Genomic DNA, 27,586 nt, shown 5'->3' with positions numbered 1-27,586 from the left:
GGAAATTTCTTTTGTGTAAAAGGCAAAAACGATGGTATTTGCGATGACCGACAAGTCAGGTTTGCCGTTGTCTTGGATATGGTACCTACTTACTAAGGGGCACTGTGCCAGGACAAAGAAGAAACAACCCAAGTTAAGTGAAAAGGGTAACTCGAGATGTCAACGTAAATACATTCGTTATCACTTAACGGCATCATTTACAAAAGCTTCTCGTCAACCACTTTTGTCGGCCAGGGTGTCTTCTCAATTCTTTCAGACGTTACTTCAGCTGTCACCTACAGCTCATGAAGCAAATAACGTATTTGAATCGCGTACTGCACCAAACTTGGGAATGTTTGTGTACAAAACATGTATCCGCATATCTAAGACGTTTGCCCGCCATAAGCTGTCAAGTGGTGACGTAATCAACAAAAAACGATATACCACCATCCTCCAAAAAAGCCATGCCATCCTGCCATTAAAAAGAACGTGTTTGTTCTTTCTCTTGTCAAGCCGCCTTCAAAAGGTAGAGGAGGGCTTTCGTTTTGTCCGGCGCAATGTGAAATACAAGATTACAAAGACTTGCGAAGGCTTAAAAGGCGTGGGAGTGAACAGAAATGTGCAGTTTCGGCAAACTCGTCTGCCATTCTCGGAATATGGAGCAGACAATGCAGGGGCTGCTTCTCGTTTCATTTGTCAATTACTTTTCATCCGCCTCGGCCACATTGCTTGGAAGCCTGCAGCAGGCAGCACAGTTGCCAGGGACTGACTCTGACTTTGTAAGTTCAATTCTACCTCAGCGTTTGAAATGAATTTTTGATTTCAATTAAACCTGAATTTACAAATGGAACCTTTGACGCTTTAGTGGTGTGCTTACTGGTAGAAAGTTCGCGTGATTTTGACGCGAGCCTTATGGCAATCCAGTTAATCAAAAATTCAGTACACTTTTGTCGGATTACTCAGGGACTCCATAAAAGGCTTATTGTGGTTCTCACGGAGTTGAGTTAAAGATGGTAATTTTACATGAAACCAGGCCCCCGCATTGAGTAACGAGGCTGTTTGCGAGGATCAGCTACCCTTTTAAAGGATTCACACACAAAGACGTAGTGGTAAGAGGAAGCTTTAAGATCTGTTCCCACCTATCGTATATAATGGAAGATTACATTTCTGTCAGGCGTGACAGTTCTGCTTGAGGCCTACGCTCCACAAGTAACTGAGATGTTAACTATCCCGAAGCCGTCGTCTGGCTTTGAGGAACCTAATACCTTCCTTTGGACGTGTCAAGTCTTACCGCCAGAATGTGGGATAAGTTGCTGGAATTTGCTGACCACCTCAGGACCCGTTTAAAATTTTACAGCGAATCTGTTAGCCTTTCGTTGGTTGCTTTTTTTTTTGTGGCATCCAGCTGCAAATAAGAAGTGGAAGTAATAGGAAGCGGAATCGAAGGGAATTAAGGCAATATATTCACTCACGAGCCCACAATTAGGGAAAAAAAAGGAAAAAAAAAGCACAAGAATCTTTGGGAGTTACCTAAGAGATGTGAAGCATTTACTAGTAATTGCCTTGTGTTTGCCGTCATGTGCTGTACTGTTTAGTGAAGGAAACACCACCCGAATATTGCGAGAACTGAGTTTAAAACAACGAAATGTCAATTTAACCAGCTTGACAGGACAAAGGAATTGGAAGAGGTAGCAACATTAAAGCTGCATCGATACTTCAAGCGAAACTAAGCGTAGTTGAACTGGAGAGCGATATCTGTAAATTAGTCAAACATGACAGTTAGTTTTAATGTGTACATTTTTTGGTGAGTACGCCCCCCTCCCTCCCCTGAACCCCCCCCCCCCCCCCCCGCCAGGACTGCTTAACGCCCTTTATTTCCACAATAATGCAGATTTCGTGGAAGTTCACCCTTTATAGTTATAACAGCGTAAATTCAGATAATTTGTGAAACAGACTTGTGAAAAAACAAGAAATAAGAAAAATGTTAGGAAGAATAGCGAAAATGCAGATCTCGCGAAAGTTCCACCTTTCATTGTTATAAGTAGTGTAAATGGACATTATTGGTCGAAAATTTTTTGAAAAACCGGAAAATAAAAATGTAACAAATATACTGCAATGCCTAACCGTGTAACGCCCTGCATTTTCACAAAAAGGCGGATTTAGTGAAAGTCCACCTTGAGTCGTTGTAATATCGTCAATCAATTGGCCGAACAGAATATTTAGAAACAAAAAATAACAAAATTATAAGAAATAGCGAAAACGGCGAACAGTGTAACGCCCTGCATCTACGCAAAAATGCAAATTTCACATAAGTTTCACATTGAATCGTTACAATAGCGTAAATGGAGATAATTGATCGAACAGGATTTTTGGAAACCAAAAAATAAACAAAATTATAAAAAGTGAAATGGCGAACCATGTAACGCCCTGCACTTCCACAAAATGCAGATTTCGCGGAAGTGGTACCTTTAATCGTTATAATAGCGTAAATGAAATCTGCCGAACAGAATTTAGGAAAACCACAAAATTCGGCTGCAAAGAAATCTACACCCCCCCAGGCATTTGTCATAAGAATGCTACAAGACAATTCTCTAAAATTCTGCAGATATTTCTTGTATATTTCCCTTGTTTCGTGGTTATTGTGCTTCTAATACTTCATCTTGAATTGTCGGTAAATTCATACGTACCGTGTCGAGGTGATTTGACTGTGCTTGCGTTCGGATCGAAACCAAAATGTCTCGCTGACGTCATACGAAATTTCGGATTCGCCTAAAGGAGAATTCTTCTAAATTAGTTTTCGCGAAAGTGCTGTCGCTGCTGTTTGTGATCATTGGAGGGGGCCCATTGTTTGACGTCGGCATTCGGGGCAATAGCCGCGTATAGCCTGGACTTGTGAACAGCACAACTGTGTTCTTCATCACCTGGGGTTCGACATTTTGTGGTCGCATGACTCCGGCTCTGTCCTCCGACAAATTATGTTCCGTATAGCAAGCTTCTATTCTGCAATGCGGCTTTCCCCGTAGTGCCGCTGCCTGGCCGCACCAGAGCACTGCCGTTCCTTCCGTCATTGTTGGAGCTATGCATGAACCGTTATGATTCCTTCAAGACTTTCTTTCCCAGATGATACGATTGTGGTCGGTCGGCTTCTCTGCATATTACAGCGAGGCGGTTCAGCAATTCTTTGATTCCGGCGTCTCCCAAAACTAAGCGTAACAGTACAAAGAAGGGGAATCACCCGCACTGGTAGAATACAAAACTGTGTCTGGTAGATCAATGGAGTTGGAGTCAGTCGCCTTGCCCACTCGGCTACGGCCGTGAGTCAGTACCCGGGAGACAAACAGCTTACTCCCTCGGCTCTTACTATGGCAAGAGGAACCACGCCCCCTGCTCGACACACAACACGTCATACGGTACACGTTACACGTGCGGGCACCAAGTTTAAGTGTGCGCGTTCCGTTCATTCGTTTTGGTGGTTAGATTTCTTCTTCGCTGTGATAGCAACAAAGATGGACTAAAGGTGGTTGCGGCATTAAAGATGTAGCAAATGGGCTTCGATAGGCGGCTTAAACCGTCGTGATGGTCGTGAAGGTTGCGTACAGCGTCACTACCTTCAAGTCCTACGTGTTAGTGTGAGCTTCCTTCATGTTTTTTGGTTCGTCATTAGTCAGAGGTCGGGGTCGTCTCGGTGCTATTAAGGTAACGACAGCGCGGAACCCGGCACAAGGTCAAAAAATGATGAAGTGGCATGCACAGGCATGCAGCGAAAGGCTGCGCTTCTCTCCACCCTGTGAACATTGCCAGCGTGTGAACTGCATTAAATGGTGGTGCAAGCTACACTAATCACGTAACTGTACGCGATGCTGCCAGTTGCTCTCCACCTGAAGTGGCAGAACCACAGTGATTGAGTCAGCTTCTTTGCTATGGTTGCTCTATGTGCAGTGGTGCTGTGGTTGCAAAACACGGTAGACACAAAGCAGCTTTGCTGCCCTTTTTGGAACGAGCCTAGTGGGTTATATGTTTGCATTAAAACACACGATAGCCACGTTCGAATCGTAATGCCTGCAAACTTAAATCAAAAGCATTTCTATTCGGAGTGAAAAAACAGTTTATTCGTCTCCAACACTTCCCAAAACAATTCTTCGCGAGAAAAATGTATGTTGGGTTTGAATGCAACTATTAAATCACCCGCCGCCGTAGCTCAGTGGCAAAGCCGTTCTGCTACTGAGCCCGAGGACGCGGGTTCGATTCCCGGTCGCGGCGGCCGCTTTCCTGATGGAGGCGCAAAGCAAGAACGCCCGTGTGTACGAGATTTCCGCGCACGTTATAGGTCCCTTGGTGGTCAAAATTAATCCGGAGCTCCCCACTACGGGGCGCCTCATCGCCTGTGAAGCGTCGGCGTGTTAAACCAAACAATCAATCAATCAATCGTCCAATAAATAAACAAACAAATAAATAAATAAATAAATAAATAAATAAATAAATAAATAAATAAATAAATAAATAAATAAATAAATAAATAAATAAATAAACCAGAACGCTACACGAAAGGCCGCAATGCAGAATATGTGCGGCAAATACAAGTGCGTAAAACAGAGCATTTTCTGATTCAAAGAGCTTAGTTAGACAAGGACGAAGGAGGAGTCATACAATCACGAAATACGAATTCTCGCTGTGAACGAAGGGCGCCGTTGGATTGTGAACAAGTTCATGATATACATCGTCACCAACGTTTACAAAACAATCATCTGAAACATCAGTGACAGCGGCCTTACAAGTACTTTGAAAAAAAAAATCTACAGAAATTTAGAGAATTATCCACTAATGCGTAGCATTGTTATGCCGCTTGTCTTGAGTGTAAGTTTTAGGGGCAAAGCACCTTAAGGTCGAAGCTTGTCCGGCGTCCGGCATCCGTGCTCATGGCACAGCACCGTGTAAATCGAAACATCTGTTAACAAAAGGTTAAGAAAACAAAATAAAAGGTTCACAAAAGGTTAGAGAGAGAAACTGCGCCTGGAGAGCCGTGTTGCCCATGCGCGAGGAGCATTAAAATAGATTGGATTGGATTGGATTAACTTGGATTAAATTGAATTTGATTTGGATTTGAATTGGACTGGATTGGATCGGATTTGTTTGGAAATCGTTTTAGCAGTAGTAAGCACTCTCACGGCTGATTTACTGTAACAACAATCCCCAGTGCTTCGCCCAATCGTCATGATTCACTTTGAATATGCGTGAATTTTTTCCCTGCCATTTTTTTGGTTTTTCTAAATCCTGTCCTTCGAATTATCTCCAATTGCGCTACATAACGATTACAGGTGAAATTTTCGGGAAATCTTCATTATTGTGGAAAAGCAGGGGGTTACGCGGTTCGCCATTAGTTTAAATTTTTCCTATTTTTTAGTTTTTCAAAATTTCGCTCGACCAATTCTGTCAATTTACGCTATTATAAATATTACGGGTGGAACTTTCGCAAAATCTGCATTATTGTGGAAATGCCATGCCGTATACGTTTTGACATTTTCCGCCTTTTTTAATAGTTTTCTTTTTTTAGTTTTTAAAATTTAATTCAACGAGTTATTTCCATTTACCTTATTTCAAGAATTACATTTGGAACTTTCGCGAAATCTGCAGTATTGTGGAAATGCAGGGCGTTACACAGTTAACCATTTTTCCGAATTATTTGATATTTGTCTTATAATTTAGTTTTTCAAAGTTTCGTTCGAGCTAGTATCAACATTTTCGCCATTATAGCGATTACAGGTGAAACTTCCGCGAAATCTGCATTATTGTTGATATGCTATGGGTTATACCTTTTGACATTTTCCTTAATTTTTAGACATTTCTCTTATTCTTAGTTTTTCAAAAAATTTTCAGACCAATTATCTCCACTTACGTTATTATAACAATGGCATTTGAAACTTTCGGCGAAATCTGTATTTGTGTGGAAATGCGGGGCGTTGCACGATTCGTCATTTTGAGTAATTATTTTGTATTGTTCCCTTTTTTTTGGTTTTTCAAAATTTTCTTGGACAAGCTATCTCCATTTACGCCATTATAGCAATTACAGATGCAACTTCAGCGATATCTGCATTTTTGTGGAAATGGAGGGGGTTACACGGTCCTGGCTGCGGGAGTACTCGCAAAAAATGTTACGCATTGAAATTCCCCGAAGTCGAGTTCGGGAGCTCGCGTGACGGCTGCGACAGATAGTAGTTCGGTCTGACGACACAAAAAGACAGTCAGGTCGCTTGTATACAAGCGATAGTAGTTCGGTCTGACGACACAAAAAGACAGTCAGGTCGCTTGTATACAAGCGACGTGGCGCATCTTTGGACGATTCAGAACAGAGTTTAGGAAGCACAAAAGTTACACTGTATTTAAATAAAAGTAAATGTACTATAATTTAGTCTCTCCATATAAACCAGGCCTAGCTCCTCTGGGAGTTTTGATAATGCGTTAACATTGCTACCAGTCACAATTTTTTTGCGCTCTCTAGCGCGTACAATTTCATTTAGGCATTGTTACGACGTTTTTTTCTTCATTTTCACAATTATACCGCAGTGTGTCACGCCATTACACTAAACGCCGCAGCACATGATGAAAAAACACCACTAGGTTGCAAGCATACCCTTCGCAACATATAATCAAGTGCCCTTGGAGTTCATGCCTGACTTTTTAAAATGCCAGCGCGTCTTTAGACAATGTCGCAAACAACATTTGGGTGCCCGCATGATTTAATTTCTTTGTGGATGGCAAATTTGCCCACTCCGCTGAAAGTAGGCCCGCAAACTTGTAACTCAGTGACGGCCACGTAGATTGAGGAACGGTTAGGGGGTAAGTACCGTAGTGCGACCAGATACGGCTTGCAGCCAAAGCAATGAACTTTGTTCCCAAGAGACTCCACGGAATCACCTAGTCAGAAGGACCCGAATGGTTTCGCTCGAGAAGCTCAGCTCAAGAGACAAGCCACGGGGGGCGTTGTTGCGAAACCCATCATTGTCTACCATAGCGTACATAACGAAATATCTCTACAGTTACAGTAAAGTAATAAAAGATTTCATACCATCGAGAGCAGGTGCAGTGAATTGGCAACAGCCTCGCTGGAGATCCTCTTTCACAAGCCCGGGATGGCATGTCAACTTTTCTTACTGATGCCGATGTCGTCATTAATACACCAGTGGAACAACTGAGCAGCTGGCAATATTTCTTTTCGAAATAGCTATTCAAAAATTTCGCACATGAGTTCTTCTGAGTGAGTTAGAAAGTATTCAGTACCTTTGCCTCTACATCAACCATGTCTACGTAGATTTCGCCATGGCTAGCGATTGCGCTGGGTTCATCCCTAGTGCGTGTGGCATCGGTTGAAAGTATATAGATCAACAGCATTACCTAGAGCATCCCTCTAAACACATACGCATTCTTTCGTTCACATTGACAATATCGCATGTACAAAAAAGGGTTTGCTTCAATCTACGTAAAAGAGCTTTGCTCAACATGCTGTCATTTTGCTACTGGAGACGCACCGTTCTAGACATTGCGTACACTATTCTCGACAAGATTACCGAACAATCAAGAGCAAAATTTTGTTAGCACAAAAATATCCGTTTGCTGCAAACATCAATCTTCAATTTGCGTCACAGCCGTATTATTGTTTTCTGAAAACGCTCCGCAAATCTCCTTCTGCAGTCACGGGACAGCACTCCCATTGTGCCAGGAGCAATGTCAAAAAAAATCTAAAATCCGCTATCTGGCCGTACATTTCAAACGCAATTAAAACTAATTTCCCCACTTGCAGGTATTGGAGATAAACTACACAGATAAATTATTATAAACCGCTTTCTATGAAGTCAGCAAGAAATGGGTGTGTCAGCATATGGTAACCGGGCCGCAAAATGGTGTGCCAAGGAGACGTAAAAGAAATAGAAGCATTCCATCTTCTACGAGACGGAAATCCACGGGGGGTATTTGGCGTTCATTCGCGTTCTGGCAGTTTCTGTCATCCTCGCAGATTCGAAATTTTAGAAAAACGAGCAACCACATCTACATGTTCCGCTATGCATAAACAAAGATGTTCCTGAACCCCGCCCTTTTTTTCGTTTTCAAGTTGTCTGAGCTACTTTGGAGGGCCTTGTATGCACGTCGTCTCGTTTAATTTGTCGGCTTTGCGCAGCGCTTAAGCAAATTTGGCCTTCAAAAGACGCAGAGTACTCTTCTCCCAAGTGCCAGTGGTATGGGCCGAAAACGCAAAGCGACAGGTCTTTAGGGAAGCATGCAGTATATAAGTTTATTCTTGGCCTATTTCTCTTCTTTTGTATTCTCATTTTTGGATGGGCGAAGCCCCTTAGGGGCTCGGGCTGTCGGCGTATCATTGTGTCGTAGTATCATGTAGTCACGGTACTAAAGCACCCGGCAGATCACGCCCCGGACGCTGAGCAGAGTGTTCTGTTTGGTTGAGCTGGCCGATGCTGGGCGCTCCTCACGATGCGCACACTCACGAGTACTCGGTATTTTCCTGGTTTATTTTGCGACCTCCTCAAATGGCGCAAGCCTGGACGATGCCGGACGCTCCTCACGAGGAGCACGCTCACGTGCGCCCGGCTGGGCTGAGTTTTCTGGTAACGGCGGAACTAAAAGAAGAGACAGAGAGATGAAATGGCTAGGATGAGGTAAATGCGCCGAATGTCTGGCGCTTTACGTTTGCATTCATTTATCCAGATCGTACATGTGGCGACGACGTTTCTCGCTTCCGACGGCGCGTTTTGACGAGCGGCGTGCGGCACCACCGCTCACCACCCGTTTCAATTTGGCGCCGCGGCGTCCTGGAAGCAGACGACGCGCCTCCGTGGCTATAGCGACGGGGCGCATGCGCAGAGAGCAGTGGAAGTGCGATCAAGTGCGAAACATCCCCCTCGTGAGGGGCACGATCAACTGCAGAGCATTTCCGGGGGCGCACGACGTTAAGTAGTTTGCGTTACGTTAATGTTGTTGCACTTGTGGCAACTGCTGACGAGAGGGCGCTCGTCAGCAGTAATTTGAACGAGTCAACGATATAAGGCGCGTTCGTAGCGTCCCATTCTGTGTCGGCTTTGTGGCGCAGTGGGTAGAGCACCATGTACATTGCGTTCCGCCCCCAGGGTCGAAGGATCGAAACCAGGCGCCGGATATTATTTTCTTTTATATAGTGTAGGGGGAGGGGTGCGGACTACGACTACTGACGTCAACGTTGGTGACATCGTGAGTTAATGAAATGCTCTGCATTTAAAACACCGGGGTGCTCATTTTGCAACGCCTCACACTGGAACGTATGGCGTACTAGAAGAACACACCGGAGGAGGAGGAGGACGGATAAACGTATATCTAAAGTTGTCAGCCCTGGGGAGAGTCCTCATTCCAGAACCCCTTGAGTCCGTCCGGCTTCTTGGGCTCGCTGCACCAGCCAAAGCTGGTCGTCAGGGTCCGAGCTGGACAGTGCTCTCTCCCAGTGCTCAGGGGAGGGGAAAGGCAGGGGAGTAGGTGGGGGTTCTTATCACAGCCCCACATGATGTAGTAGAGGGTGCCCGGAGGCTCGCAGAAGCGGCATTGCGAGGAGTAAAGGGTGGGGGCCAGAATGTGGGCTCTAGTGGGGTGTGGAAATCTGTTTGCTTGAATGCCTCGGAGGAGGTTATAGCATTCGTTCCAGACGGTAATGCTGAGTGATTTCGTGGAACAACAAGAGCGGGGAGACCTGACACATTGACACTCGTTTTCCACCGCCTCGCTCCGGAATTTCCATCTCCATGGGCAAAACCTCGTACTAAAAGAACTCACTGGGACGCTTGTTTTCGAACGCCTCTCGCTAGAACACTTCGTGCTTCAATGACATGAGACTTTTGCAGCAAAGCTGTATGCCTGTGCACCCCAATGGCTTCATCTCCGTGAGCCAAAACTCTCAAGGCCTAAGACGCCGACCGCTCAGCATCTAAACCGCATCATACACTTTATCATATCTTCAAAATCGTATCCCCGAAACGGCATCGTACACTTTTCCACTGCATGCTTCGTCCCTCCCCAGGTTTCTCGTTAGCGGAGATGACCCGGTTTTTTTTTTTCACTTTCCTCACCAACATTCACCATCATCGTCGTGCAAAGTGGACTTTCCTTCAGGGCCTATTGGCGTACAACGGCATCAGTGAGGACACTAAAGCTTCGCTTTAAAAGTAGGGTTCCCCGCGTTATGAAGTTCCGGTTTGCTCCAGAAGTGGTATGCAATAACGCTCACATTCAAGAAGCGCGTGTCATCCCAAGACTGTTTCCGTCACCGGATATATTGTTAGCTGGGGATCTGTTTTGTCGTCCTCGCAGCATGGGGCGGTGACGGATTGGACGCGGCGACATCGCAACGGGCACTCCTTCACTCTGTCTTCCGGAACGGCAGCATCTAACACAAGCCGTTCCAACCCCCCCCCAAACTAGTGTCCGTATTTGGGTCCGTCCTCCACTCCGTGTGTTTGCTCGACTTGTTTGACTGGAAGGTATCGCAATGCCTATGTATGCGAAAATGGCTTTCACGGATCTTCTCTCCTGGAGGCTCGAATGGAGGAGAAATTCAGAATACCGGGGTAGGTAGTGTTGCCCGTTCGCGCTCGCAATGCACCGTCCACCACCCAGCTTGGACCGAGCTTAGTGCATTGCACCGAGCTTGGAGATGAATATATGGCGGAAAGTGACTGGGGTCCTTGCTGTGCCGCCGATTCTTTGTTACTGAGAGCTTGCTTCTGGGCTAGTTGGTACATCATTTCTTGTAAAAACACTGCGCTAAATTGAAATTACGAAGACCAAGGACGGCGTAACACACGATGCAGACTTACGAAAGCGCTTTCGTAAGTCTGCATCGTGTGTTCCGCCGTCCTTCGTCTTCATAATTTCAATTTAGCGCAGTGTTTTTACGATTCTCGGTGCCTCATCAGCCGCTAAGCAGTGGTGTAGCGCCAATGCTTTGCCCCGCCACTTGAGCGATGTGATAACTGGCGTACGTTTTAACGATAGAACTACCTCAGGAGACCACCGCAGCACGGTAAAGTATAACATGATAAAGCCATCAATGCTTCTGTAGTTCTTTATTCGACGTCAACGCGCACCCTCGGGTCTTCCGAACATCGTTCACTAGAACAAAGAAGATACACGCTTTAAACAAACGAGAGGTTAGTGGAGTTTTTTACTAAGATTAGACATCTGAGTACTCTAATAAGCATTGTTTTGTTTCGTTCACAAAAAAGCGCTTGATAGTTATTTTCAATATCATAGTATTGGCCTGTCCACTGGAATTTTTTTGTATTTCAATAAGTTGAACTAAACATAGGGTAACTTTGTAGTGTAATTACGTTCAAGGATACCGTCACTAACGTCGTGTTGTGTTTTTTCTTGTGCAGGGCAATATTCGTTTGGGGAAACCTTGTGAAACATCATCAGAGTGCAGATCTCACTGCTGTTTGTTCAACAGAACTGCAGGAACTTTCACCTGCCAAAGTTTAAACCAACGTTATAGCAATTGTTCACCATGGCGGCCTAAAATATTAAAAGGAACGTTACTGGATGTATACCTTCGTTATTGTCCTTGTAAACACCACCGTAAGTTCATACAAAACCACTCTCAAAACTTTTACATGTGATCTATTTTGGTGGATTAGGGCTCAAAAACGCACACTTGAACAAAAGTCTCAACAATGGTGCGTAAATTTCTACGCTTCAGAAGTGAAACTGCAGGGTTCACAGATCAGTACTATGCACTCTAAACCTACCAGTCCCTGCTGAATTATTATTAGCGAGGGCTAAAAAGCATGAAGAGGTTAAAAACAGAGTTTTACGTGACAAATAATGTGGAACACCACTGAATTTGTGCCTCCGAAACACATTGTTTCTTCTTCCGAAGAAGGGCGCCCTTAACGATTGTGAGTGAAAATAAATGCATCTTTTCCTCTCAAAGAAACATTTGAGTAGCGGCAAACACAAAACTCCAAACAGGTGGCTCTTTCGACCACGATTGCACCTGACGCGGTTGTTTAATATTTCTAATCACGAAACGCCCACATGGTGATAGCTAAGAGGCTTGCTTTGAATGGACATCCAGCTTAGCTTTTTTGGCAAAAGTCGTTCTTTGAGTGCGCTGTTGAGGAAGTTTAGTAAGTTTCCCAATGCCAATATTTGAACGTCGAATGACTTACCGCTTTGACAGGGGCCACCGAATGCCAACATAATATATTCGAAGTTGCGGTTTTCACGCACACGGCATCCGTCAGAAGCGCCGATTCCTGAAACAGCGAGCCCCAAGAAGTAATGGCGGCTCCTGGAAGCGCGTATGCACAGATAAAGGTCGTGGCAAAAGTCTATTGTCACTCAACAAATCATTCACAGGATTACAAATATGCTAACAGTTATTGGCTGATAGAGTAAAAACGCTACACTTGTGATGGACATCTCGCTTCCCAGCAGTAAGTAAATCCTTATCCTGCGAAAAGGCGCTGCGTGGCTATGAAACTCCGTAAGATGTGAAGTGGTGGACCCTTAAGCAAAGGTTTTTAACATGAGACCGTGTGAGAATTTCGCACAACAATTTACAAAGAGCCGTCTCTTCTTACATTTAGAGCTCACGATATGCCTGCTCCGTCACTACTTCAACATAGCATTGACTATTCCTATCGCGCAGTTCTATGTAGGCATAGTTTAATGAAGAACTAGCTTTCACAATTCTAAAAATGTTAAATGACGTAATTGGTAAAACAGCCATGCAGTCGTACGTGACGCACGGTATCTGAATTGAATAAACTGGTGGCTTAAAGGAAGCTACTCAAGCAACAAGCGTCACCGATAACAATATGTGCCGTCGATAAAAAGCCAATCTATAGTCGCGTCGTTTGGACTACGCGCATTTATGTCCGTCCTACAACCATCGCACATTTTCGATTAATCTAGGTGACCTGGGGTAGTTACCAGAGAGTTGTAGCATTTATCTATCAAACACGATAACCAGGAACGGGTTGATACCAGAAAACACCGAGCGAACAATCTACCTGAAGCACAGGATAACATACCCGTGCGTGGCGAGGCACTTGCAGCAAAAAATACACAAACCGTCACCACAGCCTTTTCGCACCATCGCCCTCCCACCTACCTTGACAGCGGTGCATTGTAGAAAAGATAGAACAAAATTGTTGATGAAGCAGAAAAATGGGCCAGGTTTAACACTTGTAAACCTAGTTATCAGAATCGAAAAGTAAAGCTCACGGTCAGACGGCCAAGCCACCTCATCGTTCATAGCGGCACTGGCAGACGAAGCACAGGCAAAGCACCAGCCGTTCCGTTCATCCCTCCCTTAGTCACGTGGTATGGCAGCGTCAAGGCCATGAGGGAGCGCACTGCGACGCCTCTGGGCAGCGGTTTCGATAGCACGACATCGAACGTGCACACTTGCACTCTGAACGGCTCAAGGCCGTTACAACGTAATTAATGACCATGCAAGCCTTCGTGTAGTATAGCTTTCACTATAATAAAGTATAATATTTAGCACAATGCAGTTTAATGCGAAAAGATGAATGAACTAGTGTGGGGTGCGCCGTCGTAATGCACCGCAGCAATCATTGGGGACAATCTCATGAACCAGTTATTCAAAGTGGCGTTGAATAGTGTACCACTACGCAGCGGTTCCAAAAAAACAAAAACTAAGTGACCAGCACTCCAGTGCAGGCTGTCTTTTTTGAAGATGTCTGTGGAAGTGCACGTGGGCCAGCCAAAGATTTGGTGCGTCATTTCTTGCCATCCTACATGCCGCGCCACGTTTTAAATTCGCCCCAAAGTTTTCGATGGTGCATTATGCACAAAAGATATTAAAAGTTTCTTCTGCAATCTAAAACATGTATTCTCATCTAGGCGGTAATGTTCTCGCCTCTATAACTCGTGAAGTTCACAGCGTTGCATGATACGAATGATACTTTTCAACATATCCGTTTTACTACTCCCATAGAAGATTAGAATAACCTACAGGGAATCCGTAACCTATGAGCACAACCCTTCATATTTTGAACAGGCAATCACCAGCCATTTGATTTCTTAGTAGATAATTAAGTGTAGCAATTCCTTTTAATGCATCTTTATTATCTTCAGTTGTCAGTATACTGATAATGAACCTGGCTCACCTCCGTACCTTGTACAATTGACCATAATTAGTACTCGCCTGCCTCCTATGTAATATCCCGCAAGGAGCCTTCAAAGGTACAATAAAATAAGATGATGATGATTTCTAGCCACCTTTGAAGTTTTGCTGGTTGATGTGTTTAAGAGTAACATGAATGTTTAGCCGCAGCTTCTAGCATTGTCTCTAATTGTTTACCAAGCAAATACCTCGAGGTCTAGCTTCTCAGCTGTGATTCCCAGCATACATCTTTATTTCACTTACAACATAATTTACTGTACCAGGTAGTTGCGAAGGAAACTACTTTGGCTGCTTGTGCAATATTATCTGCAGTACTCTATGTACAACACGTGCCGACGAAAAACTCGCATGACTGTGTTGTATCATGGCAATTTCTTCAAATAAGCATCTGCTCATCACTTGCAAGGAGGAAGTAATGACGCAAAATGATTTTATTTTTATTGGCATTTGTCGTAGGCTTTAATAAACTAGAAGACTACAGTAAAAACTAGTGGCTGAATTAATAAAAAAATATTATACATCCTATTGACCTACAGTTATGCAGCAAGTGTTTCGGTTGTCTTAAGCAAGAGACCTAATACAGGTCCGCGTTAACTTTGTTTTAGGTAGGCAGAATTTTCAGTCAATCTTCGATGTCAAAACAGAAAAGTCAATTTGGCATAAAATTTCCACCGCAACTTGCCTGCAGTACTACACATTCATAATTTGAAAGCTTTCAGAAGGTGAAGTGCTAAATGTATAAACATATCATGCAAAATAATTTTCAGTGCGGTGCGTTAAAGAACATACATGGCACGTCTGCCTCAAGAAGAAGCTGCCGCCCGTACCACCAAACAAGCCAGAACTACCTGGAAAACCACCCCTCGGAAAACCACCAGCAAGCCGGCCTGGAAAGCCGCCTGTAAAACCACTTGCAAAGCCACCTGTAAAACCACCTGTAGAACCACCTGTCTGGACCAATGTAAGTAACAGCTAGTATGAAGGCTTTTCCGGACATAAACTGCACTCATCAGCGAAGACCCTATTTTGCCGTTCCTGCCAGAGTAGTTTGGTTCACTTTGTGTGTCTCCCTGTTCAAGAGTATCGTATTAAACATGATTGACTAGCAAACATATTTAGGCTACATATCTTGCTCAATTACAAACGCTTTTAAAGGTCAGATTAATGCGACTAGGCGAACGACAAATACAGTGGGTCTGTGTACGCAGCAAACTCCATTGGCGCAACTCGCTAGGTATGTTTGAAAAAAAATTGGTTGGAGAGGAGTCTGAAGTAACTAAGGGGAGAAAGTTGGCTGGGTTTACCCTTGTGGCTGTATATCGCACGCGCAGCTGGATAATGATTTCCCGCTTCTTTACCGGTGAAACACATACAATTTATAAATGATTTACGCTCACAGGCCTTCTGTAGTTTCCCGAACAAGCCCTTCTAGCAAGACGTCGACTGTGGATACACCAACCACTCAGGATCAGCCCATTTGTAACTCGGCTAGTTCAAGCTAAACGATCTTGAAAAGGACCCTTCAACACTTCGACAAACTCTTTCACTCTCTCCTTCGCATCTGGAAGCACTGCGATTGTTATCGCCAGCACCGATAGGCGCTGCGTGATTTGCTCGTCGCGCCAGATGCGCCTTCCCTTTCATCTTTGTTTTTGTGAATTTATTTTTAAAGTTACCATCAAAAAGCGTTCGTTGCTGCAACTGCAGGAAAACCGGCCAACAGCCGCTACATGGCCTTAGGGACGCAATTCGAGCCGTCGAAGAACGTCAAGACCAGGAGGGAGACACAAATCCTTTGAGCGAGTTCCCAAGTTATCCGATGGGCATAGAGCAGTAAATTTTGGCTGAGGTACTTTGCAGCCCCCAAATCTAAGTACTGCGTGTGTTGGGTGACTACGATCTGCAAGCATTTAGGATTTCGAAAAAAGTTAAAATACGTGTCGCACAATACCTTTAATAGCAGGCGCAATAACGTTTTGGTTGTGCTTAAAGTCATGAAGCTCGCATTGAAAGCTCGGTTTCTTCCTAAATAAGTACACACGCCCGGGAAGTATTCCCTACGAGCGATATTTCTCGCTTTAGTGTTCGAAAACAAGCCCTGTAATGATACCGCATTACAGGTGTCAAAATTCCACAGAAAAGTTACATAGTAGGCCTTGTACAGCCAAATATAATCTGATATTCATATTTCCTCATAACGTTTCGGTTACCAAAAACAACCTTTCGCCAATATAATGCTCATAGTTCTTCTTGACCCACAAAACGAAACACGGAGCCACATTAATTAGAGAAAACATTGTGAATTGCTCTTTCGACTTAGTACCTTCCGTTTCAAGAGCGTGGCTGCTGTGTGTCCCGTTTATGAAGGACATTCCCGCAAGAACAGAACAATATTGTCGTAGTGTGTGATAATGATTCCTGATAGTGTGTTCATGCACATTGCTCGTTCGTTTGTAGCATACCAAGTGCACAAGTGCATCCTAAATATGTGCAGCAAATAGAGTCAGTAACCAAACGAAAGCTGAAAATGCTATGTGGAAGAATTTAGACTCCTCAGGCTGTGTCAGCCACGATTAAAAGTAAACAAAATTGGGTGTAGATTGGAAAAAAGGGCACTGAAACCTCTGTTTTTTTTGGAACCTTCTGTTTGCCAAAGTAATGCTAGTTTACTGAAATATATGGTTCGGTTATCAGCTGAATTTAAAGTTATTAATTTACATTATGATAAGTTGACAACGTCAACTTAACTCATTACTGCGGAGTTTTGCTGGTTGAGGTTTATAAGTAATCACAAATAGATGCTGGCATTTTCTTCAATTTGCATATCAGGTTCGTAATGTCAATGCTGTCAAAACCTGAATCTTCTTTGTGTGCAGGGCACGCTTGATTTGGGAGACCCTTGTGTGACCTCCATCGATTGTAAATCTGAGTGCTGTGTTTTTAACCCGAGGATAGGATTCGCCTTCTGCCATAAGCTACAGCAGATCTACGATGACTGTTCACCATGGCACCACGGTGACGAAAAAGGAACTTTAGTGGACGTATACTTCCGGCATTGTCCGTGCAGAAGCCATTGTAAGTATCTTCGCGGTACTCTAAATGCCTCTGTATTCATTTTCCTTTAATGAACGCCATTCTGACGCAGAAGTGGGAAAAAGAATATATGCGAATATTTACAGTTAGCGCTTCAACATAAAAAGGTACCTAAGGTTCTAAAATTACTGCAAGCATGTAAACGTGACTTCCAATCGCTTTCTCGCAAGCGCAAATCGATTGCCCTGAATCTTTAAATACCTTCTCGCATGCGTCCCAACCTCCGGTCCTGTTCCCCTCCTTGTCGCTATTGGCATGTTACGCTACTTTTCCAAGAAGCATATCAACCAAGTAGCTGGTGTCTCCATTCAAAAAACTTGTTGCATGGGAAGGCTAAAGTTATTACACAGAGATCACCTGTAACACTTAAGTCATAGGTTATCTAAAAGCAATAACTTTGCGTTGTGATTTCTTTACGTTTCTTGGTACGTGCTAAAACGTGTATTTTATCGGTACGATAGTAACCACAATTTTTGCGGTTTTTCATGGGCCGTTACCGTCCCTTGAATACGCCATTGCATTTTACGCTGTGTTTATTTGTCCAACTACTGGCGTCAGGCATTATGATAGACGGGACGCCCATCCGACGAAACTAGTCTTTATCACAAATTGAACTTCTGTCTGCATGTCCTGTGGATCCTTCGATGGGTTATTAACTCTAATTCTGCGTTAAAAGTGCCTACAATATTGCAAGGCTTTAAACGGGACTTCACATGGTAAAAAAACTACAATGTTACGCTTTCTACTTAACATATCAAAAAAGGACAATGTTAACACCTTTTTGAAGGTGAAATTTAATAGCTATGTCTGTCGACTTCGCTTTGGAGATCCCAAAAATTGTCTTTCTTAACCGTAAACATTTTCAGCAGACTTTTATTCTCGTGTGTGGGTTGCCTGTAAAAGCGTTTGAGGCCGGTAGCGAAAATGGAGGCTCACCATTTATGCAGGGTATTTCACAGTCTTATACAGCAAATATTTCACGGATATTTACGTATGGCGCGAAACGAACACAAATTTGGGGATTTCATGCACTCAACACTTTATATGAAATATAGCAGACGCCAAGAGATTCAAATGATGACGCGGTGCTTTCCATGACGTGTGCTTTTAATACTTTTTTAAAAATTATTTACCTGTTTTCTGCATTTATTAAGATGAAAATAAAATCGCTGTTACTTTTGGTGGGAGCGTACTACGGCACGTAGCATCGGAGTTTACTTCAAAACAACGTTTTTTGGCTGTATGTATTGGTAGTATGCACATCACTAAAATGCTTATTCACGTAGTGCATAATATCAGCTATCCTAAATCGTTTTAATATGAATTGTATGGCGGTTTCAACATTTCTGGTCTTAACATTATCCCGAGGGTAAGATGCATGGTAAAATGGCCTAAGTTTGTCGTTACCGCACCACCACCGTTCATTTAAAGGGGCCCTGAAAGGCATTTTGAGCACACTAAATGAACTAGCGCAATCGCTAGATTGGGTCGCCAACGTCACCTGTGCCAAGTATTGCTCTTTCACGCGCAGCGGAAAGCTCACACTTTTGTTGCAAAGTTTGTCGCTTTTTTCTCACCCTTTCCTTCGTGTTTTTGGACGCCGCCATCTTCACATGTCTACATCATCGATTCCCAGATGTTCGTCATGAGCTAGACATCCTGCTATTGGGCGGCTTTTTCACGCACTTCCGGCAAAGAGATGAGTCGTCTGCTCAGCGTCGGCTCGCCGGCTGATCTGCCAGCGGAGTGCCGGAGTGCTTTGACATTTTACGACAAACGAAACAAGTGTAAACAAACGCTTAACCGTTTGTATTGAATGCAACACGGCCATAACACGACGTGGATTTTATCTTACGTGAGTACGTACCATAAAGAAAGTCCCGTGGCACTTCTTTGGTGCAATCGCAGAGAACGCCCTGAGCCGAATGCCCGGGTTTGACGCGTACATTTTATTCAACTTCAAAACAATCCAGAGATGCGTTTCGAACGAACGCAACGTCACAACTTGCGTTGCAAGTCTGAACCGCGATTGACAGACGATGAGTTGCCTCCTCCTGCCCGTCGTAAATACGGCACTCACCTCACACCCGGTTTGCGGGGACGAGCAGCAAGTCACAACTCTGGCGCGCAAGCGAGAAGGCTTTTAGCCAGGCACACTGCACATACCCCATGCGAGGTTGAGTGGTACGTCGTTCGAGAAAGATAATCCAGACCATGGGAAGCCCTATCCACCCGCAGAAGTACAATGTCGCATTTCATCGCGAAACGAACGCGTCCACAACACACCGGAGGCGATGCACACACACACACACACACACACACACACACACACACACACACACACACACACACACACACACAGCTTCGGTCGCTGCATTGGCTTAGCTGCAAGCTTCGTTCGGACAATCAGCGATGCTACGACGATACAGAGCTGCGTGAGGACGACGTGCTAACCACTTCACGTATTTAAAAACACAGGGGAAAAGAACTAAGTTCATCGGAAGCAAAAAATCTTTCCTCCATTATAGTGCCTGAAATATACTGGCTAGTGTGCCGAGGGCGGGCTCCAGGCGGGCGCCGGGAGCGATGTACGCGGCCGTCTGCCGCTTGGGGCGCTGCCGTGCGGGAGTGTGCGCGTTCATCCGGCCCGAGCAGATCGCGCGGTTACCTCCGAGCTGCGTAGCAGACGGCAGCGGCAGAACTTTCCATTCCCGCTTGCGACGAAAGCGAGCGAAAGCGACGGGAATTCTGTCGCGCAACCAAAATTTGTCCCGACCATTCGACAAAAACGATCGTCGCGCGACAAAGCGACGGAATTCCTGCCGCTCTCACTCGCTTTCGTCGCAAGTGCGAACGGGCCTTTATGCGCAATCTCCGCCCCACATAAAACAAGCTCTTGCTTGTCGCCTGAGCATACGGTTGATATCTGACTACGTTACACTGTGCTTGCCAGTGTATTTAAACGATGTCACTAGGTTTGAAACGTACGCGCTCGGCGTGCAGCTTTGTAAACGCAAGCGGTTTCACATACGCACGCTATTTTGCTGCTAATAGAGTTTTAGTACAGCGTTTGTGGCCTTTGCATACGCTAAACGCTAAATTTTTGCGTCCTGCTACGTGACACCGCGATGGGAGTTTTAGTAGAGCGTCTCATCAGTTTTGCGTAGCGACACACTAATGCATACGGCGCCATCTGTCAAATGTTTTCCGAAATGTCTCGCCGGCTGATCTGCTAGCGGAGTGCCGGAGTGTTTGGACATTTTACGACTATCCAAACAAGTGCAAAGAAACGCTTTCCCGTCAGTGTTGAATGCAACACATGGGTGCAGCTTGTCGGAACACGGGTTCTCGCTGATCGAGTGCAGCGTTGGTTTGCTCTTCGCCTTCACGTTCATCGCCGCTGATAAAGCGATCCGATCCGGCGCGTTTTGTGCACGGGTTCTGTGTCGGTTGAAAATGTCTTTTTTCACATGCCGCCGGTAGTAGGAATTACAACCACCGCAAAATAACACCCGGCACCAGCGGGGCCACATCTGAGACCGCGCTTTTTGGATAAACAGTGCGCGGTGCACCAAAGGGAACGAGCGCACGATTCTCCCCACGCGGCTGCGAGTTCGCCGCCGATACCAACTGCAGCCCTGCAGCTACGTACACCGCGAAAGGGCAAGGCCAGGCCGCACACATGCGGCCAGGTCATTCGTTCGCTTTTCCAGCCTGTGTCCATGGTGTCTACAGAGATGAAAAAGCCGAAAGAGCTGGCCCGTAGCAGACGGCAGTCTGTGGGAGCGCAATAGCGGAAGTACGTCACCGCTGAGGAGCGGAGCATCATGGGAGGGGAGGCCAACAGCGAAGAAACAGTTGAAAGGAGGAGGAAATACGGCGCGACGATAATTCGCGGTTTTTTATTTACGATTTCTCAGCTAATACTCATCGCTTTAACAAAATTCTTGCAGGAGGAGATTGCTAATACATTGCTTTATTTGGTTATATGTACATCCATGAGTCGGCGGAAGGCATTTCAGGACCCCTTTAAGTTCATTGTACACTAACAGCTCTCAATACGTATTGCTTTCAGTACTTACTAAACCGAACGTAAGCAGTAAAATTTAAACGTTCTAGTGGCGAATTTTCGAAAAATGTCATCCCGATTACTTTTCGTTGTTTCAGGAGTCATTACAAGCTGCCTTTCGGTTAGCCGGCTTACCAGAAAAAACAATTCATTACCTAATTTCAGATTTTGTAAAACCAAAAGGAAAGTGTCCCAAGTACACTTTAGACAAGGTTTTGGTTTCGGACAGCCTGAGGTCATCTTTTGTGCTTAAGTTGCCGCGTTTCCTAATAGAAAACCGTGAATAAAAAAATCTCGATAATATTTTCAGTGCGATGCACCAAGCAGCAAAAATGGCACATCTGCCGTAAAGAGCACCCAATGTTTGGAATCGACAAGACGTCACAACAACAACCCCTGCAACAGCAGGAGATTCAAAAGCCGCAGTTGGGAGCGCAGGAACAAACGCAACCACAAGTTGTAGGAGTACCAGAGCAGGTGATTCAAAAGCCACATTTGGAAACACAACAACCATCGCAACAAGTCGTAGAAGAGACGGCCGTGGGACAGGCCGAAGTACACGAGCCAAAGCCTGAAAACAACACGCAACAGATACAGCAAAAACCCACAGGAAAGCCGCCCAAAGAAACGCCGCCATCGGACGGACAGAAACCGTTACCACCACCCCCCTTACAGAAACCGGTAACGCGGAAGCCGAAAAAGCCGGCTGGAAATGCTGCAAATATACCACAACAACAGGTGCTACAACAACCACCCCAACAGACTGTGTCGGGAGGGCACCAAACACTTGACGTTGACGACGACAAATAAACTACCGTAGTGGTTTTAATGAACAATGGAAAGGTTTTAAATAAACTTTCTAGGCACACAAGTTGAATGAAAGCTAACCACAACGTTGTAAATAAACATTGCATCAGGATGAAGAGTTTTGTTTTACCGTTGTCACCCACGTACAGTTTGCAGTAGTCTTGTCTGACTTCACAATTATTACCATTGCTTTGAAAGGCTTCCTGGGATTGAATAATGGTTAAGCTATAAATATATTTAGGTACTTCGGTTATTTTCTAGAAGCAGGAACAATTATGGTAACCATGTACCTGTACAAATTAAGCCAATAAAACTTGTAAGTCATCAATGTTCAGAACCTGCAAAAGGAGCAATGACCTTGCTTGCATATTGTAACATTACAGGATAACCGTCAGCTTTCTCTCACCAGAAGAAAACCCAGCTATATGCGTGATGTACCCTTAAAACCAGTTTTGTAAAATGAATCACAAAAATAACTCGCTGTTTTTATATAATCTTCAGCAATATTATCTACTTCTTCTATTTGCGTAAACGTTCCGGAGGTGTACCTCCTAATTCAGGAATACTTCCACCATTTAATTCCTAAACCTTCATTTTAGTATTGTTGCATAGAACATTTACATAAGCAGCCTATCTTGGCTATGCCAATTCCTCTTTCCTCTGTCAAACAAACTTGCTCAAAACTTTGTATCAATTCCTTACTGTTTGCAATTACTTCCGACGGGAAGCAGTAGATGCTTTTACGTTCGCCTGCCTGTGATTCTGCATGCGTGCGGCGTTGCTTTTGACGTTTCAGGAACTTTTTGGCAACTGAACGAGATGCAAGATCGAGTGACTAGTAGTAAAGATGCACGTGTTGCATATAAGTCGTTTAGGGCCCGTGGAGACGTAAATCAGGGGGATGACTGGCTGGATACAGGAATAGATTGGCGACATTCTCGGGAGGGCTTAGCACGAGCAGTTGCGTTTTGCTTAAACATTCATCAAATGACCCATCTCATCATACAGAATCCAAAATCACAGAGTATGTCCTCGTGCGGACATACTCACGACCACCCAAGGACATAGAACGCGGACATACATTACTGATGGCCCCTTCTGTACATACCTGTACATAGTGCATAGTGCATTTTTCTGCATTGTTATTTACATTTGTTACTTTACCGCGCTTTACGCTAGGGGGGAGCCCTGTAGCGACACCATTGCCACAGTCACCATCAGCGCCCAATAATCATCACGGTGCCTGGCCAGCGACAACAGATGGAACGTCGAGTCAGTAGCTGGGCGGCCTCTCGTTCTGGCCGAGCCTATGCGACCTGAATGATTGTAGGAGGCCACAACACCCAACCGAGTGTGCTCCCTATAAAGTGTTCGCCTTTACAAAGAAAAAAAACATCCATGTCTAGGTGTCCTCCCTGTTCTCTTTGTCTTGATGCTGAGGGAGAGTGCGGATCAGGGTAGCCAAGTGTTTCTGTGCTCTATGTGTTACTACCGCAGTCAGCATTCATGTGAATCATCCAGTTGTCATAATGGCTGTATTCGTCGAGCAAGTTGAAATCAGAAGGGATTTATCGAGATTAGTTTTTCGCAGAGCTCTGCACTTATCCATCATAACGCCCATAAAATCAGTCATTTCAGTAATCTTCCTGTCACGGCGATTGCGCTCATATCAGGCCCAAGTCATTCTTAAGCGCTTGGCGGGGCCTCGTGATGAATTCGTTCTCCGCTAGTTCTTACGACCTCTAGCAAACGCTGCCGCAGCGTTCGGCAATGTCAACCAAGTTTTTCGCCGGAAACGCGGCTAAATAATTTGTGTTTGTCGCCATGTCCTCAATTCTTGTGCATTCTCCGTGGTAGCCATGTTCTACTCTAAAGGTTTCCGATCTCACGTGGGAATACGTGGAGGGTCGTAGCGAGGCCCATCTACCCTCCAGTACAACCCTGACTTTACGCACTGATCATCTGCAGGGCTACCCAAGACGTCCTCTCGTAGTGACGCTTTCAAAAACGATTCTTTTGTCCGTTGTCATGTCAAACGGTACGCAAAATAAGATGAACAATCTGATATTCTTTCGGCACAACTTGAAACACTACTGAGTTTCACTGATTTCAACGTATGCTTAAAAAGCGTAGGATTTGACGAAAATACGTTGTTTCGACTAGATGGACCCCTAGGCTCGGAACCGGAAGCGGATATTACAGGAACTGCTTCTGGCGCTCTTCGTCAGCTACGTCTCACACGTTCCAAGTTCGTCGTGGCTAGGATTAGAGCAGACCCGTACAAGCACGAGTCAATGGTCTCGGTAGAGTATGTGCAGTTTTAAGTTTTCCTTGTGCGTACATAAAAGGTTTCCAGATATAAGTATAAACCTGAATTGACCCATAAAATAGGGCAGACATATTTTAGATACTGGCTGCATTACTCTTGTCCTCACCATTAGAAATTAAAACCCGATTTAATGCAGTTCTTCTCAAAATTCTGCACCCAAAAAATTATCTCGAACATTCATGGAAACTCACACGTTTCATAAAATACCAGGGAGATACCAGGGAGAGAACGATACCAGGGAGAGAACGAAAGAACGCACGGATGCAACTTGCCACAAGCGTTGTGTAAACGAGAAGCTCGAGAATTTCGTACACCGCTAGGAGTTTTCACCATAAGTCAGGGCCACTCAGTGACCTAAGATGACCAGCTGAGATGATCGGCGGAGCTCTAAGCATCGCGGTAAAAACTTTATTGCAAAGACTTTATTGCATCCCTCATTGCCACTTAGAAACGACAGTCCACTGACGTTGGCGACAAGTGGAGCACGGGGAAAATTCGGGGGATAAAATTTTTTAACGATTACGCAGGTATGGAGTGCTGCCTGCTCCGGAAGTAACCATAATCCCGCACACCTGTGAGTATAAACCAGCTATGTTCAACCATGCTTGGAAGGTTCTTTGGTACCGTACCCAAACAGCACTTACTCACCAGAAATGGACCTGGCCGCCACCCAGATAGTTGGCCGACACCTCCTATGAATAGTGAAAGCTAATTTCGGTCCTCAGTCCCCAACAGCTGTAGAATACCCGACCATGGTGGCGGGCAGGCCAGCACTAGAGCAGAGGGTACCAAGAATTGTGGATCCGGCCAGGCCGCCTCTAGAGCTTGACCCTGGCAACGTTCAACACACGAACCCTGTCTAGCGACGTAAGCTTCGCTGTACTTCTAGCCCTTTCATTCACCATGTCTCCACGTGAAAACGTGAGTTTATTTACCATTTTTTTATGAAAACAAAAAGAATTCATGCTGCAGAGCAGTGCGCTTAAAGTTCGAAACCTACGAAAGTGAAAGGTAGCGCCATCTGATGTGGAACGGCGGAACAGCACTCATAAACACTTCTTTCAAAATAGACGCCACCACGTTTTATGGAAGCTCCTCTGAGTTGTCGTGCTAAGTTTAATTTTACTGCTTCGTAAATCATTTATAAAAGCTACAAAAACCTGCGGACCAAGAAGTGGTCACTGACCAAGTGAAGGAGAAAACAGAGACGTTACGGGACACCACGGGTTCCTTGATCAGATTGAGCAGGCAAGAGCAGTAAGTCACTTCTTATTCTCAAATGTGACGTAATGAACGGTTATGGCATGCCGACAGATTACCATCTCTCCTATTGATAGTGTCCTCGGTCGCCTGAATAAACACGGATTCCAAAAGTAGTCTCGTCGTTGAATTCTTCTCCGTGGCGATTATAGCGGCGTTATCCCAATCGATGGAATGAGCCTTATTACCTGCGTGCTGGGCCAGGGCGTTTGACGCCTTCTTGTTGTTGCCCACGACCCTTTGACGTTCCTTTTACCGCCTGATGAAGTTGCCAGTTGAATTCGCCGAAGTAACTGGTATTTACCGGCACCGATAACTAGTACCGATGTGCATGGTATCATGTAAAAAGCACTGAGGTACCTCTTGTGGTCAAGCGATCTTTCATGTTCACAAACTGATTCCTCAGCATTATTATTGGACCCGCCGCGGTGGCTTAGTGGCTAAGGCGTTGCGCTGCGTAGCACGAGGTCGCGGGTTCGATTCCCGGCGGCGGCGGCCGCTTTTGTGATGGAGGCGAAAAGCAAAAATGCCCGTGTGTACGAGATTTCTGCGCACGTTAAAGATCCCCAGGTGGTCAAAATTAATCCGGAGCCCTCCACTACGGCGCGCCTCACCGCCTGCGTTGCGCCGGCGCGTTAAACCCTACAATCAATCAAGCATTATAATTGGACGGAATAGCCGAAAGCAAACTTTATACCTAGAAAAGATGCGGCTAAGAACATAGCTGACCCCAGGAACACATGGGATGCCGCCACGTTATTGAAACGACCTATGGTTAGATGGCCTGGGATTGAGGACACGATCTTCAACATTGTTGAAAATCTTCCGCGCGTACGCGTTCTTCAATACTTTTTGATGTATTTTGTGTAGTCATTTTATTATTTAGTCGTTACTTGAGCAAATACCCGTTGCCCGCGTCAAAAGAGACGAAATGACGAATTTCTTGTGACAGGCTGGGTGGCCCGATTTAAAATTCAGGTAATGTGTTGTATGCGTCGCTTTCCTGTGCACAGCAAACGAAAGGCTAGTTCCGGTACAGTTAACCTGGACATCCAGGAAAAGAAAAGCTGCTGTCACACACATATTCTGCTGGAACTGTACGGCGGCTCCGGTCGAGTTTAGAATACCTGTTTCAGGTGCAGAAAGAGCCAGTTGAACGAAAACCGGACAGCGGTTCATTCTGAGGTCTTTTAATTTTGACTTTGGGCGCTGTTCAGATCCGCGTTTACAAACGGACACACCATGACTTATCTTGTACTTAACTATGCTAGACAGACGGAACCCGTTTTATACCTCTAGACACGAGAAATACAACACCTGTGAATGTAAAATTTTTCTGCAATGAATATAATAATTCGCGACTCAAAGGGCTAGAGGAACTTTCGGACATTAGGTGGGATATCATAGGTAGAAGCGAAGTTTGAAGAACAGGAGATGGCTTCATGGAACTGCCTAGCGGACATATTTTATGCCACAGAGGGTTCCAAGAGACGAAAGAACACGGGGTGGGGTTCATAATCCACAGAGAAGTAGCAGGAAACGTGGAAGAATTCTTCTACAATCAAGAAAGTCGCAGCGGTTGTGATCAAGCTAAACAAGCGATACAGGTTAAACATAGTACGGGTATATGCACCAATAATTAGCCACAATGACGAAGCCGGTGTCATTTTCTACGAAGACGTCGAATCAGCAATGAAGAAGGGAACAACTCAGTTCACCACTCTGTTTGGAGACTTCAACGGAAAAGTCGGTAAGAAGCAAATGGGAGAAATGTCAGTGGAAAACTGGAATAGGCAATTGCAACTGTCGAGGAGATACGTTGATGGGATTTGTGGAAAGAAATAATCTGCGGAGGACGAGTCCA

At 44.9% G+C, this 27,586-nt stretch overlaps 1 protein-coding gene across 1 annotated transcript; it reads left to right on the top strand.

Annotated features, from left to right (window-relative positions):
• The first annotated feature begins 581 nt into the window (after window positions 1-581).
• Window positions 582-22,167, top strand: LOC144159548 (uncharacterized). Its single transcript, XM_077691114.1, has 5 exons — window positions 582-758; window positions 11,388-11,586; window positions 14,932-15,125; window positions 17,041-17,239; window positions 21,637-22,167. Exons 1-5 carry the CDS (start codon window positions 597-599, stop codon window positions 22,134-22,136), a joined length of 1,254 nt encoding a protein of 417 aa, XP_077547240.1. The 5' UTR covers window positions 582-596; the 3' UTR covers window positions 22,137-22,167.
• Window positions 22,168-27,586: the final 5,419 nt, after the last annotated feature.

This window comes from Haemaphysalis longicornis, unplaced genomic scaffold (assembly GCF_048455015.1).
Source record: "Haemaphysalis longicornis isolate Haplotype H1 unplaced genomic scaffold, Haemaphysalis longicornis Haplotype H1 scaffold_10, whole genome shotgun sequence".
Taxonomy (NCBI): domain Eukaryota; kingdom Metazoa; phylum Arthropoda; class Arachnida; order Ixodida; family Ixodidae; genus Haemaphysalis; species Haemaphysalis longicornis.
Note: the sequence above shows the minus strand (reverse complement) of the source record. Positions and strands in the feature narration are given on the sequence as shown.

What these genes read in the sequence shown, in the direction of transcription:
- LOC144159548 (XM_077691114.1), top strand. Translation starts at nt 597, where the DNA reads ATGTGCAGTTTCGGCAAACTCGTCTGCCATTCTCGGAATATGGAGCAG. An exon ending in CAGGGACTGACTCTGACTTT is followed by an intron (nt 759 to 11,387) that starts GTAAGTTCAATT and finishes TTTCTTGTGCAG; the next exon opens with GGCAATATTCGTTTGGGGAA. An exon ending in AACCACCTGTCTGGACCAAT is followed by an intron (nt 15,126 to 17,040) that starts GTAAGTAACAGC and finishes CTTTGTGTGCAG; the next exon opens with GGCACGCTTGATTTGGGAGA.